This window comes from Bactrocera neohumeralis, chromosome 2 (assembly GCF_024586455.1).
Source record: "Bactrocera neohumeralis isolate Rockhampton chromosome 2, APGP_CSIRO_Bneo_wtdbg2-racon-allhic-juicebox.fasta_v2, whole genome shotgun sequence".
NCBI classification, from domain to species: Eukaryota; Metazoa; Arthropoda; class Insecta; order Diptera; family Tephritidae; genus Bactrocera; species Bactrocera neohumeralis.
The window spans coordinates 58,078,728-58,099,119 of record NC_065919.1 but is presented as its reverse complement, the minus strand read 5'-3'; the positions used below and the strand labels follow the sequence as shown (position 1 = coordinate 58,099,119).

At 35.2% G+C, this 20,392-nt stretch overlaps 1 protein-coding gene across 11 annotated transcripts in view; it reads left to right on the top strand.

Moving 5' to 3' along the window:
* The window catches only part of LOC126751346 (segmentation protein cap'n'collar), a 153,740-nt gene that overhangs the window by 93,543 nt on the left and 39,805 nt on the right, over window positions 1-20,392 (top strand). For all 11 annotated transcript variants that reach the window (XM_050461544.1, XM_050461543.1, XM_050461540.1 and 8 more), the window contains one exon: window positions 19,593-19,672. In XM_050461544.1, the coding sequence (XP_050317501.1) occupies window positions 19,593-19,672 (80 nt within the window). The remainder of the gene's footprint in view (window positions 1-19,592; window positions 19,673-20,392) is intronic.

Here is a 20,392-nt window from a genome sequence, read left to right as displayed (position 1 = left end):
GGCAGTTTTAAAGAAGTTTATTGACATCAGTTAGTGAAATTGTCTGAAAAGACATAATGTTGTACATTCTTTGTTAAGTTAGCTAAAATTTCTTGGTAGCTGCGTGGAGAGTGAGAATTATGGAGAGAATTTCTATTTTTGATAAACGAAATAAGTTCTATAAGATCATATAATGATTATGATCACAGCATTGATTATAATATTATATGATCTTATAGAACATTTTTTGTGTATCGAAAATAGAAATTCTCTAAAAATGAAACTCTGAACATTTTATTTAATTTTAGATTATCTTCTGCGAATTGATATAATTGTTATAACATTTGAAAATACCTTCTTCGCCTTGCTCTTAATGAACTCGACACTTAATTTTAATAGTTTTAGCTATATAGACAGTTTTGATAATCATTGTACCAAAAATCCTTTTCATCCATTCATTCATCCATTTGAATTTGTACCAAAAATGCCCATCAGTATCGACAAAGCTCATGCTTTTTTGTGATATTTCGCTCAAATATACATATATATATACATATTTTATTCTTCTATATTTATATATCGATAGTCTATACCTTCAAAAATAAGCTACTAAAAATTTAAATTGATATCTAAACCCGTTTATGAGTTATACAGGTTAGTTCTATCGGGTGATTTTTTAAGAGCTTGATAATTTTTAAAAAAAAAAACGCATAAAATTTGCAAAATCTCATCGGTTCTTTATTTGAAACGTTAGATTGGTTCATGACATTTACTTTTTGAAGATAATTTCATTTAAATGTTGACCGCGGCTGCGTCTTAGGTGGTCCATTCGGAAAGTCCAATTTTGGGCAACTTTTTCGAGCATTTCGGCCGGAATAGCCCGTATTTCTTCGGAAATGTTGTCTTCCAAAGCTGGAATAGTTTTTATTTCTGTAGACTTTAGACTTGACGTAGCCCCACAAAAAAATAGTCTAAAGGCGTTAAATCGAATAATCTTGGTGGCCAACTTACGGGTCCATTTCTTGAGATGAATTGTTCTCCGAAGTTTTCCCTCAAAATGGCCATAGAATCGCGAGCTGTGTGGCATGTAGCGCCATCTTGTTGAAACCACATGTCAACCAAGTTAAGTTCTTCCATTTTTGGCAACAAAAAGTTTGTTAGCATCGAACGATAGCGATCGCCATTCACCGTAACGTTGCGTCCAACAGCATCTTTGAAAAAATACGGTCCAATGATTCCACCAGCGTACAAACCACACCAAACAGTGCATTTTTCGGGATGCATGGGCAGTTGGCCACCAAGATCATGCGATTTAACGCCTTTAGACTATTTTTTGTGGGGCTACGTCAAGTCTAAAGTCTACAGAAATAAGCCAGCAACTATTCCAGCTTTGGAAGACAACATTTCGAAGAAATTCAAAATGCTCGAAAAAGTTTTGGACTTTCCGAATGGACCACCTTTTAAATGAAATTATCTTATGTCATGAACCAATCACGTTTCAAATAAAGAACCGATGAGCTCAACCGATTCAAGCTCTTAAAAAATCACCCGATATAAAGTGTATGACAAAAAATACTAAAATTTATGTTAAAATGAAAATTTTTTATAAACACCGCTATCTTGCCAATTTTGAATTCCTTTTCGATCGTAGATCATTTTACGGACAATAGTTTCTGGTCGAAAATGTTTTTTTAGGTTGCATTCACTCATAAGCACGAAATTGCTACAGCAGTGGAGGACCTTTTTTAGTGCCGTTGGTTGTCGCGTGTAACTCGAAAAATATTAAATTTTTTTTCGAATAGTGTGTTCCTAAAAATATATATGGCGTAAATATATCATTAAAATTTCAATAATTGACACAGCATTTTTTTTTATTGCCCTAAGATCAGCTCTTTTGGGTTGTCACACTAAGCGTAGCCCTTAATATCTGAGTGAAAAATACAATCTGCTTAATTCTAGCTATTCAAACTTCTCTGCAGTCAGTCGTGTGCACTCGACTCTGTTTTTTAATTTTTTTTATTTCATTTTTTTCAATTGTGATATATACATTGTCTTTTTCATTGGTACCGATTTTTACGTGGCGGGTCCCAAACCCAGCGCACAACCCTATGTAGGGGATGTTTCGCCTTCTCACTTTAGCTCGCCTACGAACGGATGTTCTTAGGCTACCTGGCGCGCTGTTGTTAACTCGGCTATAATCGCGTAAGCGGTGTCTACGCCAATTAAGAAGAAGAAGAAGAAGATATATACATTTTCTCTAATCATCTTGAAAATCGTCGGGATATCTACTTCTAATCAAGTCAACAATTTTATATAAATCTCTAAGCAAACAAAATTTCCATCATTTAGTGATTGTATTTTTAATTCTAGTTCCCTTGATTTCTTCGAAAAGTTTTAGTCTTCGAAACTTGCAAAAATGTATCTTTAGTATGTAGTTTGTAGGCTTTTAAGTGTAATTATGAAAAGAAAAAGTTATCGTTAAATGCGTTTCCTGTTTCGAGGCAACTAATACCGGTATAACACTTCTATTGTCATAGAAACACCAGACATGCATCTGCAATATGTTTTTTTGTTCCTTTTTCGGACCTTAACTGTGACGAAATTGTCATTAAAATCCATCTAAGCTCCCTTCGGACCTTAACTGTGACGAAATTGTCATTAAAATCCATCTAAGCTCCCGCTAAGACACTACATTCATGATTTCCTACATTATTACCTTCAATTCTCAAGTACAGTTATTTAAAGCCATTACAAGCTAACCAACACTCTGCCCAGTGGGTAATTTGAACTTCCGAAATCAAGTCATATCCTGCACAAGTGTTACTAAGTAGATTTGTAAAAGCATTTACATATTTCCCACAAATCCACAAGACATTCCTATACATACATACATACATATGTATGTATATAAACACATATTTGTAGATATGTACGTACGCAGCTAATAATGCTGCCTATTATTAACCCATTTCGAATTGAAAATAATGAGTGCGCCAAATAGCCACTCACCACCACCCATTCAAGTGCAATTATAAAACTTTCAATTCAATTTTTTTCTTTTTTGTTTATTACCAAATCAATTTTAATTAAGCCAATTATATAAAATAAGCGTATTTTTAAATTGAAAAAAAAGAAACAGAAAATAAGTGATACATATGTACAAGTACAATAAAATCAAAACGAAGAATTGAAAAAGATAAAAAACCAATTAAAAAAAATAAAACAAAAAATTTTAAAGAAATTAAAAAAAAAAAAATTTTAAAAAATTAAAAAATCAAGAAAAAATCCAATTGGCTTGCCAACTTGCCAACAACAACACAAAGTGGAAACGCGAGATATAGAAGACGAAAAAATGGCTACGAAACTTAATAGGCCAACGCACCGCCGCCGTAGAGCCCAACCGACTGCGTCTGCGCGGTAATCATTAAGCTCAAATGCAGACTTTTGAAGCTGTGTGTAGTTCTTGTGTTTGTTGTAAATTGAAGTCGGCAACAAAAAGACATGTGAAGATATAGTAAAATTATACAAAAACAAAGGCAAATATATATATAAATACGATAGTTGCTAGGCCGTGTAGTGATGGAAAAAACACTTTTGTTGTACGCATTTCTTTTTGTTTGTTTTCTTTTTTTTCGTTGCAAACGCTTTGTTTCAACTGTAGCAGATACTAAAAAGCCTGTATTCTGACATTCAAAATGCGCATGCGCGGCATAATTACAACTCAATTAGCTGCAAATGTCGGTCGGTCGGCAAATGAAAGAGCCACCAAGCAGACAAAACGCCGGCTACTGCAATGTCGGTCGCTGAGGTTGACGAGATGGCGGCCGAGTTGCGTTTCTTCTCTGCACGCTCTGCGCGCTTGTTGCCGCTGCAAAGCGTTACAGCGCAATTTCCGGTGTTGAAAACAAATCAAAAGCCGCTACGCTCAGACGAGCGCTGAAAAGTGTCTAATAACTATTGAAAACGCACATGTTGTTGTTGCCGCCGCAACACTTGTTGGTATGCGCCGGTGATTGCCATTGAAACGTTTTTCGCTCATTCACTTCAAATCCGCTCACTTTTCTGCATGGCATTTGTTGCCCCCAATAAAATGAAGTTGGCTCATTCACCATTTGCAATATTTTTATTTAGTAATTTTTTGTTGCTTTTGATTCGTAATGATGATAGTGCGTGGCTTTTAATGAGTTGCATTTGTAAATGTAACACTAAATATTTTTGTTGCTATTTTGTGTGTGTGTGTGTGTGTGTTGGAAACTAAAAGTGTTTTACATTTTCGCTTTTCGACCTTTAGCTGTTGTTATTGTTGTTTTGGCGTGTTGGTGTGGCAAAGTCACCGTTAAATTGTGCCATCGTCACCACCAGTCAAGTGGTTTTGTGCGAAAGCAACACAGTCATCAGCACAACTAAAGTCATCATTGGCGTTATTGTAATGAAATACCAAAAAAAAAAAATAATAACAATAACAACAATAGCAGTACACAACAGTGGAGACCTTCAAAATTTCTATGATGACATGGAAAACTGACGTGAGTTGGTCTACTGACCGGCTTTGGGGTTCTAAATATCTGGCACAGGGTATCATGCTATAGTGAGTGTTATGTAAGTTTAAATAAAGCTTTTGTTAGCTATATTTTGCTCAAATCACAACCAAAAAATTAATAGCACTGCTTTTAGAAAACGTGCGCCTCTAAATATGGTTTGCTAAATTTGTAATTTCAACGATTTCTGCAGTTAATTTTCAAGAATGTTAGAGGATTTGTTAGAAATTGCATGAGGTTTGCACCGTGACCTATGTTCTATTGTGATCTGAGGACTTGTTAAGAGTCAATATCTATTTAGTCTAGAATATTTAATCAAACTCTAGAATTTTTTTAAGCGCAGATAACTTTAGATAAGCTGTAACCTAATAGGTTGAATATGCGACTTGAAAATATTTATCTAAAGTCATACTATTAAGTCGTAATAGGGGTAACCGAAAGCCCCTATAAATCTTCTAAGGTGTCATGATAACCTGGAGCCCTCAATAATTGGATTATTTTTGAACTAATTTGATTTATTTTGTGGGTATGGAAAAAATAATCGAATTTTTTCCTTCAGTTTTAATTAAATTTGTATTTCAGTGTAGACAATCATTTTTTTTTATTTCAAAACAAAACGGCGCTTATTGCAATATTCTTCGGAATCCACTTTTTAAAAAGCGCTTCATCGCGCGATGGTCATTCTAAAAATGTATTTTATCTGATACAAAATAAAGACGGGATTTCAACAAATACAAGTTTTTCGTTCTAAAGCTGACTAGCAGGTGAACACTGTTGCCTATTTTCTTGTTTTCTCACTATTCTAATAATTTAATAATGTTTTAGCAAGACATAATTTACTTTAAGCAAACAAAAATAGATGTTTTGAAAATCGTATTTTAGCCTAACCCTTAAAAAAATTTGACACGGCGTACTTTGTAACGGCTAATAAAGTTATTATTGCGTCCAGTAAGTTTACACTGTTGCCATTTTTCTTTTTTTCTAGTTTTTGACTGTTTTTTGCATCCAATATGGATTTTATAAATACTTAACTAGTTGACACGGCGAACTTTGTACCAGATAAACGAAATGATAGAGTCTATCAAGTATACACTGTTGCCATTTTTCTTTTCATATTTACTTACATTTCGATTCTGGTACTTTTTATATAAGATGTAGTAAAAATAAATCTATTAATTACAACTTTTTATTTAGTACCTGTTGTAGTGTACTGTTGCAAAATGGGTCAAATTTGCACCGTTTTATTTCATAACTGGTTAACTTATTGCCATTTAGAAGATAATTTCATAGCGCCCATAGAAACCCTTGTTTCTATTGTCGAAAAACTGAATCAGCTGATTTTCTTAAGCTTCTCTTAAGACGAATAGTAAAATCATTCACCATAGATGGAAATAAGTATTATTGAAAATTATATTTAAAAAATACTGCTGTCTGGCAACCTCTGTACAGTGTGTGCTTATCGACAATTGCTACCAGTTACTACCAACTGACAGCAAACATTTTTGGGACGTAATTATTAACCAAAATAAACATAAAAAGTTATGTTTATAGTATGCCAACAACAACAACGTTGACTACAATTCTGAACGTCATAAGCGGCAACTACGATGACGTTGCTGCCAAATAGCAAAAGCCAACAACATACAACAAAAACAAAACAGATGTATGTATGTCTACTCACATAGCGCGGCAGATGGCCACTTCGACAGACACAACAACAACAACAGCAGCAGCAGCAGGCGTGATATGATAGTTTTGTTGTCAACAATGAACTTGCGTAAATTGAAAATTTTATTATTATTTTACAACAACAACGCCAGTAAAAAACCTAAAAAGAGGTGTGTGTGTGTGTGTTGTTGTTGTTGTTATTTGGTACGCTGTTCGCAATTCATTGCGTTGTGGGTCGAACGCGTTTGGCCACCGCTTGGCCGCCGCTTCACCGGTCATTCACTCATTCACCACTTCATTTCGTTCGAATTTCGTCGACTTTGGCGCGGCTAATCTACAGCACCGGTGTGAGTACTCTCTATTTCACTCCGTAGTATTTCATCTGATTTTAATGAGAATTCATGAATGAATATGAATATTGAAATCACTTGTTGTCAGCCTTTGCCAGTAGACCTAGCATAACCACAATTACCGCAATTTTAACGACAGCAACAACAACAACAGCAACAGGCGCTAAGCGGTCGTCATCATTACACTGGGTGCGCGCACCTTGTGCCGCTTCTATGTACAAATATGTATGACGCGCCGGTTTACAATTCATAACACCAAACTGGCATTGTTGTTGTTGTTATATTTGTTGCTTTTTGGTAAAAAGCGCAAGCATCATGCTGATCGCAATGAATTGGTAAAAAAGTACAAGTACTAATGCTTTACTATCTTTAGGTCAAGAATTTCACAGTTATATGCATGTATGTATGTATGTATGTATGTGTGTTATGCTATGCATATCATTTTCGAAGGTGTTTGCAGTAAGCAAGTGGAAAAAAGTGACCATTAATGGTTTATTTTCGAAATCGATAGCTAATATTTGCAAATAGCAGAGCACAACAGCCAACTTAAGCACAACAACAACAGTAATAGTAGAAAAAAATGCGCAAAAAGTCGCATTTCAAAAGTCACTCAAAATGAGTTGGTTAAAATCTTGTTTACATTTTATAAGCATTTATATGTATAAACGTATGTACATATGTATGTATGAGCTGGCTGTTCGTGTTTGCCGCTGTGATGTAGGTCAATAAAATTTTAGCAAATTAGCTGGGTTCTATTTTTATTTTTTTTTATTAAATGTAAACATTTTAATTTGCATTATGTAATTGAAGCTAAGTTATAGCAATAAGCCAAAATTAAAATTTTGTTCGTTTTGTTCTCAATATTTAATGGATAAATAATAGATATTTTGGTGCATCAGCCTAGAGGAGCTTTGGAGCTTTTTTAGACATATATCTTCTTAATTCAAAATTTTCGATTAGTCACATTTCTGGTTTGCTGTTGTAATACTTAGATTGGGTTAGTTTACCACTGTCAGCAAAAAATAGTAAGACTTTGTTTATAATATTAAAATTCAAAATTTATTCTTCAAAATCTATATTGTTCTCCAAAGTTATCCCTCTTGGCCTCAATACAATTGCGCCAACTTTTTTTCCAATCCTCGAATAATTTCTTAATGTGTATTTCCGGAATAGCCTTCAATGCGTTTTTCCCAGGGCGGTCGTTAGAGTTTGCTGAATAGCCAGAAGTCAGACGGGGCTAAATCAGATGAATACGGTGGTGGGGCACGGTATTGGTTAAATATTTGGCGAAAAACACACGAAGAATCAATGCAGTATGCGACGTGACATTATCGCAAAAACCAAGAGTTGTCGGTCCATAATTCCGGCCTATTTTTACGAATAGTTTCGCGAAAATGACACATAACAAACACTCAAAGTGTATTCCTTGTTGACAGTTTGGTCGGTCGGAAGGAATTTGGAGTGCACCACACCTCGATGATCGAAGAAATCCTTGATTTTTGACCTGCTATAATGCGGTTTTTTTGCCTTCGGCTCACCTTTGCCACTATATTCGGCCGTTTGGTTGTCTGTTTCCGGGTGGTAAGGAATGGGCAACATGATTCTACCTCGCCTCCCACTATGCAGCTTTGGTAAAGGTCGTGGGATTTAGTCGCATCGCATATGAACCTATTGGACCAAGTCCAGCGTCCGGTCGGAACACCAACAATTTAGGAGATTTTGACGTTGCTACGAACCAGAAATGCGGAGGTCCTCTTACAGTGCACTCCGGGTCAGAAGAATTTCTATTTGTTGATTAGCGCTTGCTGAGCTTTCTGAAGGTCCTAAGGTCCAACGCTAAAACTCAAAAAGACATGAAATCGGTTTTCCACTTTCCGGCGATTCCGCTGTGACCGGGCACCATTACACTTTGGAAAAAGCTTGAAGCTATTGCTAAGGAGGTCATGCAATCTTTGATTAGTTTTGAGCACACAGTCAGCGAGTTCAAAGCCAGTATGGCCGATCGGCAATGGAAGTGTATGAACATCTCTTTGAAGGAAGCTGCATTTCAGAACAGTACATCTATTGCTACTTTGATGGCAGGCACATCCGCTTGAAAGAAACTACTGTGGCAGGATAGTCTGAAACTGGAGTTGGTGGCGAGCTCCCGACAGAAGACTCCACCTAATACCTAAAAAATTTATTAGTTTTATAACGAGTCTTCGAAGCGGAACAAAACCAAGAAAACAGTTTTCAAAGTATACTCAAATACTGAATCAACCCAGACCAAGATACTTCCACAACCGTGCTTTATTGTTTTTTTTTTTGCATACCTAAGTTTAAGCGCTTGACCTTGGTTATGACATACAATTGTTTTTCCTTCTGGACTCATCCTTTTTTTCTTGGTTTCCTGTTTTCAAAGCACTTTCTTTCAAAATTGTGCTGGTGGATCCTTGCAAATACCAGTCGAATTTCAATCTGGTGTTTTGACAAGAGTGATTTTTACCTACTAACTTGTCCAAAAAGTAGACCTTCGCTGAGTCGTCTTCCTACAAGCTTTCCATAATCTTATAAATTTTCATATTCTTCATAAATTTCGAACATAATTGCTCGGGCTGACTTAAAAGCATCAGCTGAACTCTTCCGTGCTATAATTTTGTCAACACTAATATTGGTTTTAGGCGGCCTGAACCTTCTTGAAATCTTTTTGTTGGCACAAGGTGAGTAATTTTGTTGCGTTCTGAGGCTAATATACGATTTTTCGAGACATTAATTTACTACTTACGAAATTTTAAGTAATATTTGGTTCGCATTAGCGCTCTTTATGAGTTCATGTCTTCTTTTCTTTTTTTTTAACATTCACAACCTAAAACTAATACCAAAATATGTAGCTCATCAATTCAACGATGGTGGATCCAAATCGTTAAATTTGCTAGCATTAAAGAAAGTTGATCTCTTGTGAACATTGAACCCATTTATAATAATATCCTCTCCATAAGCATTTGAATTAACTTTGAATGAAACACAAAAACAATTTAAAATTGAAAAAAAGAATGGGAAATGCGAAATAAGTAGCCTTTTTATTCCAATTATGTACATACATACATATGTATGTATGTATGTATATGTATCCAAGTAGTACATTTCTGCTTACAAGTGTATAATAGCAGCAAAAATGCCGAAAACAATTTGGGCAGAAGCAAGAAACCCCAAAGAGTCAGCCAGAAAGAAACATGTTACAATCTAAGGAAATTACTCCAAAAAAGAAACAGAAAAAAAGAAACCTGTTCCTGCTGTGAAGTCAAGTCAAAGCTGCATGGATGCACAGCAGCGGCATCCATATTGAAAATGGAAGGCAGCCAGCAACGCAACCACCATAAGCACGCACACCATTGCGAGTATGCGCTTGGATATACGAACCGGTATTAGCACACACACACAGCGTGAACGAGCGCTCGGTTATGCCAGCAAACAATCAGCGCGCTGCTTGAGCAAATGGTGTGAACGCCAATGAGACTCCGCCTCTATTTCATGCCGTCGCAGTAGCGCAATAGCGGTTGTTTTCCGTGTGAGTGAGCCGTCGTTTGCGTGTGTGAGTATGTGTTGTGGCGGCTGTGCTTGCCAACGCTTGCTCGTGTTGGGCGCATGTGCGCAGTTGCTGTTCTGTATAGGCCTCTCGCTCGCACATATCCAACACCAATTTGGATACCAATAAAATGCTGCTGGCAGCGACGTTGACGTTCGCTGCTGCGTTGGCAGCGTTTGGGGAGTTTGAGTATTGGAGAGTATGTGCATGAATACCGGTTAAAGCCGTGTTTCTTGCGCCGCTGACTGAAGCTGAGCGGCAGCATCAGCAGCAGCGTCGCGGACGGCAATTATTTTCTTATTGCTCAATGTGAGTATGTGTGTATTCGTGTGAGTGTGAATGTGTTTGTGTGTATGAAAGTTTATCCAACGCCATCGCGAGTCGCCATTTGCGGGCCAATTATTTAGAATCAAATTGAAATTTTTATACTTGAACGCACTTCGGTCGATGGTGGACGCATAACACTCCCAACAACTAACCGACTTAGCCGACGTGTGAACGCAATTCGCCGGCGTTAAAGTTCATTTTTCAGACACGCAATTGGCAAGAGTGAATTGGTGACGCCACCACCAAAAATATTAATATGTGCACATATAAATATGTATTGTCGTGGAGCTAAGCCGTTATTTTTTGTGTAGTGCTGCGACTTTTGCGCAATAGACACGGCAATTCGAGTTGAAGTGGGCGTCAAAGTGTCGATAAGAAAATATCCTTGCAAGGAAACATTTGCTTTCGGGCGTGTAAAGTGTCAGCTTGTGAAAACGCTGCAGTGTAAACGCGGAAAATATAGCCGACGGCAGGCAAGTGCAAAGAAACTGAAGCACAAAAATTTAAGTTGTGTGAAAATATTTCAAAACTAAATGCAAACATTTGATTTTTAATAAAAAGAAATATTAAAAGTCGAAAAAATTGTGGAACTGTGTCAAGCTATTATTACCATTCAAAACTTGTATTTTTACATAGTAAAAAAATATTTAAAAAATTAAAAATTTTTATTTTTTATGCTAAAAAATATCAAAAAAAAAATAAAATTAATATTCAAAGTAGCAAGTTTACTTCGTAAAAAAATAAAAAAAAAATATTCAAAACTTTTTTTGCATTAAAAAATATTAAAAACTTGTGCAGCGTGAAAGCTTTGTTCAATTCAAAAACAAAAAAGTTGCAAAAGTCAATAGCAACAAAGTATTGATAACCAACTTGCCACCAAAAACCTTTTTCATAAAAACAACAAATTAAAGCAAGCAAGCCTGCAAACAATATCAGCAAAAGCAACAACAAAAAGTGTCTCACCAACAATTGTGAAGAAATAATATTGCCAGCATCCTTTGTGCAACCCTTTGTTTGCAACATATTTGTGTCACCAAAATTTGCAGAAAAAAAAACAAAAACAAAACAACAACTAATAATAGCAAACGGACTTTTATTGTTTGCGCTTTGTGTTATGCAACCGTAAGTTTTAGCATTGTGCGACAACCCAACAATTGTGTCACCTCTTCGTAACCCTTTTCGTTGACCAAATTGCAACGCACACACACATACACGCGCATTCGCAATTGAAGTTTAGGTGCGTATCAAACACAATATAAATAAATTACGATTTTTTAGCTCAATATTTACACTACTCGCTCTTGTACTTTGCATTTGTTGTTGTTGTTATTATTGTTATTTTAACTTTGATTGCAATTATGTTGAGTTTTGAAGTGCACTTGAAATAGATAAACGAATATACATATGTGTATGTACATATGTATATACATATGTATGTATATATGTTGGCACCTTCAATCTACTCGTGTGCGATTTGAACGACATGCTGGCTTAAATATCTATCTTCATATGGATAAATAACCATATCTATTTTCAAACAACCATACATACATACATATGTATGTCAACTAAATCTTATAGCGTTATGATGGCACTTATTTGTAGGACTTAAGCTCTTCATTAAGCGTGAAGTGTTATTTTAGTTTAATTATTCGGAATTGAAATTTAATTACTAATTTTAATTTACTTAACATATACATACATATGTATGTACATATGTATGTATATTTTTTAAATGAAAATTTGTTTCAAACATTGTCACTTCTCTAATTATTTATCACAAAATGTGCTCATATCTTTTCAACATTATTGTCTTAGCACTTTAATCTCTGTTCATTAATTATCAGAAGGGAATTTCTCAAAATCATGTTTTACCGTTATGTACAGTTAGCACGGCATTTACAACTGAAAATAGTAGAGCCGACGCGTTTTTTTATGATATGATTTTCTTCAATATCCATTTTAAAAAGTTAAAGGAACTCTTAAATTATTATATTTCATTATTTTTTATATATCGTGACCCGGAAATTGTAAATAAAACGCAAAATATTCAATTCTTCATTAATATTTCTTTTTGTCGCCTTCAAAGTAATCCCCACCAGGCGTAATTCACTTAGGCCAACGATTTTCACAGTCCTCGAAACACTTTTCATAAGCACTTTTTGGGATGGCCTTCAGCTCCTTCAACGAATTATATTTTTTTATCCCTTCGATCGACTGAAAACTGGTTCCATGGAGCGGCAATTTCAGTTTGGGGAACAGGAAAAATTCACACGGAGCCAAATCTGGCTTTAACTTCGGTCGCAGTCGTCGTACTCTTTTTGAAGAAAATTTAGTTTTATCGGGACGAGTCGAGCAAGAATTCGTTTCATACCCAAAATAATTCTAACGACTAGCGAGAGATGTCGAGCTCTCTTGCCATCTCTCTAACACCTGACGATTTTCAAGCACCATATTCTTCACTTTTTTAATATTTTCATCAGTTAAAGAGGTCGAAGGACGTCCAGAACATTTGCATGTCTTCAGCAATCTCTCGTCCGTCTTTGAAGGCTTTGAAAAGTATAAATTCTTTCTAAAATATTAATTGTCTAAAACTATTTTTGTGCCTATCCGAATGCATTACATTGCCCAATCTTTCCGACAATTTGTGCATTCCATTCCAAAAACTCTGTGACGACTTGGCGGCCTAGAATGAATCAAACTAACTTTTGATGTCCTGTTTTTGATTTGAACCGTTTCGATTGAAGCCGTTTTGCATCGACCGGAAAAAATGGTAGTCACAAGCGACAAGGTACGGGCTATAAAGCGGGTGAGGCCAATCTTCCCAGCCCTTCTTTTCCAAATATTTTCTAACACTGTCTTGCAACATGATGCATGCTGAGCGTTGTAATGTTGGAAAATTATTTTCTCGTATGTAATCACAAATTCCGGTCGTTTTTCGGCAATCGCTCGCTTTAGTTTGGCGAATTGTTTTCGATAGCGTTCCACATTAATGGTTTAAAGCGGTTTTAAAGCTTGTAATACAGCACGTCCTTCTGATACCAGCAAAAACCGAACTTCATCATGGCTTTACTGTTCTTTTGGCTGTTTGGCCTGGTTTCACAAAAACTACTTCTTTTTATAGCGTTCAAGCTGCACTTCTGATATGCGAAACCGTCTTTCGCAGTCTTTTGGCTTCAATTCATATGAAACCAAACTTCGTTGCTTTTGAATGTATCCGTCTGCATTTAAGCGTTTTGAAATGGCTGCGTGCTAGATTAATGTTTTCAGTGCCTCATTTCCTTTCTGGGCCGACCAGAAGGTTCTGCGTCTTTCAAACAAAAATCATTACTTTTAAATCGTGCAAACGCCTCAGTTGGGCAATCTTTACCATAAATCTCTACCAAAATACGATGGCTTTCAGCTGAGATATAAAATAAGTGTAGAGTACTCTTTGCAAAAATGCTTTTCAGGCTTAAATCTCGACATACTATTTGTGTGAAGAAATAAATATTTTTGTTTAAACTTCAAATATTGAAGAAGACGCACATGGGCAGTAGTTTTCCAAAGCATGTTCGGTATATTGAAGCATTGAATTAAATAAGCAGCTTATGCCATCTCTTGGCAAGCCGCTCGAAAATAGTTATAGACCCAATATTTCTATTTTAGTAACTATCAGAGGGTTGAGTTTAAGTTGTTCAGGTAAAGACTTTCTTAAACGGTTTCATTAGTTTATATAATCATGTTTAGTATATTTCGACTTAAGAGGTTATTTTCCCTCTAAACATTTCCTGGACAGGCTCTAAAAAGTAAAAATAAATGTTTGCTTTCTTAGTAAGAGTCTGGTCGTATATATTTCTTTAATAATGGGTTGTCAATAAAGTCTTGCGGTATTTTTATTGATTTTTTTTTTTTATTCAAATTGAAATGAATTTTTGATGACTCATGCCCAGCTCTTGACCGATGCTACGGCTGCTACTATGCCAGTCTCTTTCGACCAATTAAACGATTTTATCGCAATTTTCGACGAAGGCCTTCCGGAGCGTGGCGCATCTTCGACCACCTCTACACCAAAACGAAAACGTTGAAACCATCGTTGTGCGGTGGAAATGGAAACTGTATCGGGTCCATAAACTGCACAAATTTTATTGGCGGCTTGAGATGCGTTTTTGCCTTTATCGTAGTAGTACTGTAAAATATGCCGTATTTTCTCTTTATTTTGCTCCATGTTTGCGACGCTATAACTCACGAAGGACTTAAAAGAAACGACAATCAATAAACACGTGTTAGCGCGTGAAATGAGCTTTCCAAAAAGGTATAGCATGACCCGATGCGACGAATAAAACTAGAACTACGCACTTTCAGCGCCAACTAGCGAAAATACCGCAAAACTTTTTTGACAACCTGTTATTTTCGATTGAATACGCTTTTTTCGATCCTTTAATTAAATTTAAGTTTACAAAAATTGCGATAATTTTGAGTAATATTTATTTCTAACTTATTAAAAGTTTCATTTCGATTTATATCACCTGGATGTAGTTGAGATTACCAAAGAAAATGTCTAAAAGAGTATGCATATACACTTTGGGCAACAAATAGTAAGACTTTGTTCATAATTTTAAAATTCTTAATTTATTCTTCAAAATCTATATCGTTCTCCTCAATGTAATCACCCTTAGCCTCAATACACTTGTGACAACGTTTGTTCCAATCCTCGAAACAGTTGTTAAAGTCAATTTCCGCAATAGTCTTCAATGCACGTAGCGATTCACGTTTAATGTCTTCTTTTGACTCAAAACGGCTTCCCAACAGATGTCGTTTGAGTTTGTTGAATTTCCAGAAGTAACTCGAAACTAAATCAGCCGAATGCGGAGATTGCGGCTCTATATTGGTTGAAAATTTTGGCGATAAACTCACGAAGAATCAATGTGGTGCATTATCATGGTGCAAAAACCAAGAGTTGTCGAGCCATAATTCCGACCACTTTTTACGAATAGCTTCACGCATACGGCGCATAACACTCAAATCGTATTCCTTGTTGGGAATTTGGTCAAAAGGAATTTGGAGTTCACCACATCTCGATAATCGAAGAAAACTGTCAACATAATCTTGATTTTTAACATGCTGTTGTGGTTTCTTCGCTTCGGCTCACCTTGCCACGATATTGGGACGATTGATCGTCTTTTTCCGCGTCGTAAGCACAGATCCAAGACTCATCGCCAGTAGGAATACGTTTCATGTCATCTTGATAGTCGGTAAGTGTTGTTTCTCCGACGACACACGATGCGGTTTTTCGAAAAAAATTTTGTACAAATAATGTTTTTACTTTTCTTATTCCTAAGTGATTTTTCAAAATGGTTTTCACTGATGCCTCCGATATGCCAACGATGCGAGTAAGATCTCTGACTGTTAACGGCCGATTTTCAAACACAAATTTCTTTATTTTATTGAGGTGTTATTCATCAGTTGATGTTGATGGCCGTCCTGTACGTGAACGACTGACTAGGAAAGACTATTTTGATGTGACATTTGGCACAGATGTCACTGACAGTCATACCAACCTAAAAATAATAATTTTTCGGTGAATGGGTTTTCGCGCAAGGTTTAAGTTATAAAGTCTTACTATTTTTTGCCCACAGTTAAATATTTACATAAATATAAGTAAATATAATTTTTTTTTTTCAAATTATTAATATATTATATAGATTCAATATTCTATTTGCCTCTTTACGGCCATACTAATAGAAATGTATGCGCTCTCGCCCCCTCCAATAAAAGTAAAATAAAATTGTTTCGTGCAATACACAATATATAGCAATTATACCAAACAAATATTTCCTTCTTGACAATGTTTGAACACACATACTTGTAAATATGTATGTACATGCATACATATGCAGGACTTCCAACCCCGCACCTCAGCTTCTAATTGCCGCTGACAAATATACAGAAACTATCCAAAACTACAATGTTTTAATACAAATATTCGAACAAAAATGCCCAAAATGCACATAAACACACACATATAGCAGCAAGTGGTGTGTGTGTATGTATGTGTATACGTGCAACAAAGCCAGCTACAAATTGAATAATATTTTCATAGGGCGCAGTTGGTAAAACACCTTTCTTCTGTGGCTTCGAATGAGCATTAAAGTGCCTGAAAGGCTCGTGTGTTGCTGTATATGCATTGTGTATATATGTATCAGTAAATGTATGTATGGATATGTGTACTTGTGGGTAAATGTTAGGCAAACAAAAACTTTGAATATTGCTCGAAATTCAGATGTCCAAGAATTGTTAGAAGCAAAAATAAAAAAATTTGAAATAAGTGAAATAGAATAAAAACAACAACAGCGGGGCTAAATCGAGTGAGAAACGACCTAAAATAACAGCGACAATTATGGTCGAAACGCTTGGAAAAATATGGCTTGGACGTGTTGAGCGTTAGAGTAAAAGGGAATTATAGGAAAAGTAGTAGGAAGCAGCAAGAAAAACGAAGGTGGGTGCGCAATACAAAAAATTTATACACATACATATGTATATAATACAACAACATGTACTATTGGCGGTTGTAAGCATAGTTTTTATATTTAATATATAGTTTTGTTTTGTAAGGCCAACAGTTGTTTGATTTGGGGTGTTTAAGCCCAACTACACCGCATGCCCTGCAAACAACCTGCAACAACAAAAGCATAAGGCGTTAGAATGTTGAATAATTCTAACGCTAGCTGCCCCTTTCTATTGTAACTATTTTTTATTATTTTTTTTATAACATTTCGGTTGTCTTGGCAGTGCAGCAAAGCATATTTATTCTAATTTTGACCCTATTCAAGTGTTTGGCTCTTTTATTCTAACCTTAAACGGCTACATGGCTGGCTGTCTGTCATACTACCTGACATGCTTCGCCCACTATATTTTTCCACAGAATTTTTCGTGTTTTTTTTGCTTTTTTTTGGTTTTTCAAGCGGCCATTGTTTACTTGCCGATGTTAAGTAGTAATTTTCTGATAAAAATTGTATTTACGTTTTTACATATGTACATAGGCGCCTGTGTTTGGTATAGATTTTGTCAAGCATTTGTAATAAGTTCTTCTTTTGTGCATACTAGATAGTTTTGTGCGATAATGTCGCATGCCAACTGCGAAGTTAATGCCGCTTGTGCTTGGTTATATGTATGGCAATAGCCTGTATGTTAGCTACTTATTGGGCTTGCTTGTGTAAATTTGTTGTATCCGTACTAAGTTGTTGTAAGTAGCTAGTTGAATAAAAACAAAAGAAAACGTTAACTTCGGTGGCAAGAAAGCTATACTTCCCTACACAATTGCAAGGATTTCCATACAAGAGCTTCATTTTGGTCGGTCAATTTGTATGGCAGCTATATGCTAAAGTGGTCCGATTGGGAAAGTTTTTTTCGGAGATTGTGGCGTTGCTTTGAAAAATGGTCTATGCCAAATTTCGTGCAGATATCTTTTTAAATAAAAATGTTCTCCATACAAGAGCTTAATTTTGTTCGGTCAGTTTGTATGGCAGCTATATGCTAAAGTGGTCCGATTGGAAAAGTTTTTTCGGAGATTGTGGCGTTGCCTTGAAAAATTATCTATGCCAAATTTCGTGCAGATATTTCATTAAATAAAAATGTTCTCCATACAAGAACTTGATTTTGTTCGGTCAGTTTGTATGGCAGCTATATGCTATAATGGTTAGATCGGAACAATTTGTTCGGAGATTGTTGCGTTGTCTTGAAAAATGATCTATGTCAAATTTCTTTTCAAATTTCCATTCATTCATACTCAGCAGATATCAGTTCTTTAGCGGCTATCCCAGAGCATTTTGCTTTGCTTTAGAACAGCTGCTTCTTATATATAAAAGCAATATATTTTTATTTATATATAGTATATGCATATACATATAAAATATGTGTACATGTTTGTATGTGTGTATGTGCAACGATAATGTGTAATTGATACAAAAGTTGTAAGAATGATTTAGCGAAAATTTCCTCCGTTGACTATTCAAAAGAAATTTATTAATTTTTCATATGCACTTAGGTACAATAACTACCTACACATAAGTAAATAACTACATATACATATGTTTGTATGTATGTATATGTTTTGCTGTCATAAATAATAATAATCGCATTCTGTCAATGGATTGTTGGTTTAGCGATCTGCATCTGCTTCCGTACTTTTTTCCACATTTTTGATTTTCCTTTTGTTGTTGTTGCATTGTGTGCGTTTTGAAATGTGAATTTTTATGATTAATGATGCGCGTTTTTAATATAAACTTTTACTAAACATTAAACGTGACTGCCGGTCTGCCGCTCTAAGCGCTCAGCACAGCATTCAAGCAATTATCAAGAGACCGCTCCGCTCTTGCTGTGCCAGCGCTCAAGGTGTTTCCACACCGTTCATTTCTCAAGCTGCATTTAATGGCAGCGTGGTCTGCTTGTTTCGCTTCACGAACGGTAGCCACTACTGGGCGTTATTTTGGTGCATATTTATTCGCTCAAAATGGCTCCATAGAAGTCCCACAGTTGTCATAATGGCGTATTCCCACAGCGCTGTTCATTATAGTACGATTTGCTTGCTTTGATTTTTCGAAATCTAAATGCGCACTCAAAATATTTTATACAAATATCCGTTACTTGTTTATCAAAATAGACTCTGTGTTTTTCCAAAAAAATTGCTCCTCACTCACTACCAAAAATTGATCGCTCTCTTGGGCATTAATTCGCGTTTGCTGTGTCTGCGCTCCGAGCACGTAATCGTTATGGAATTTGGTCTCTGCAGTATCCTTTCTTGTTTGTTTTGCATGTGAGGGGCTCTCGACTATTGCCTTTTGAATGCATTTCACTTTTTCTTACTGTCAATCAAAATATTTACATGTTTGCATTTGCTTTCATATTATGTGTGTGTGTGTGTGTGTGTTGACGCTGTTTTTATGTATAATATTTTGGTTTTTAATTATTTGTTTTGGCGAAATCGATCAATTGGGCAAATGCACAGTTCAAGTGCATTCCTGGAAGTGTTTCTCTTAATTGTTTTGAGAAATTAAGAAACTCAAACTCATACTAGGCTTAAATTCGGCATGGCATAATCTTTCATAAAGATTTAACTTTCCAACATATGCTTTATAACTGTAGTGTTCTCTATTTATACTAATATTCTATTTTTGCAATTTATAGGTGAATATATACGTTTGCCACTGGACGAAATTCTTAACGACGTACTACAATTGGCTGAATTCGGTAATATTAATAGCGAGGTAAGTTAAGAAGTTATATAACTGGAATAGAAAACATAAGACAAAGACATAAGAGAAAAATATTTTTTTTGCGGATTTATGTAATATTTTTTTTTTAATTTTTTGGGTAATCTTCGATTTTTTATAATAAATTATATGTTAATTATTTTATATTAATTTGTCGCTTCTAACCTCCAAATATATATTTATTCGGAATTGTTCATTTATAACCGAAAAATACAATATTTTCGAAATTGTGCCTTAATAACCCAAAATTTATTTTTTTTCGAATTTCTTCGTTTATAACCTCCAAATATAATTTTTTTCGCAATTGTTCGTTTTTAACCTCAAAATATATATAATTTTCGAAATTTTTCATTTATAACCTTAAAATGTAATATTTTTGAAGTTCGTTTATAACCTCCAAATAAAATTTTCTTCGAATTTCTTCGTTTATAACCTCCAAATATAATTTTCTTCGAATCTCTTCGTTTATAACCTCAATAAAATCCAAATAAAATTTTCTTGGAATTTCTTCGTTTATAACCTCAAATATAATAGTTTTGAAATTGTTCGTTTATAACCTCAAAATAAAATTTAGTTCGAATTTCTTCGTTTATAACCTCAAACTATGATATATTTGAAGTTGTTCCTTTGTAATTTAAAAATGTAATAGTTTTGAAGTTGTTCGTTTATAACCTCCAAATATATTTTTTTCGAATTTTTTCGTTTATAACCACA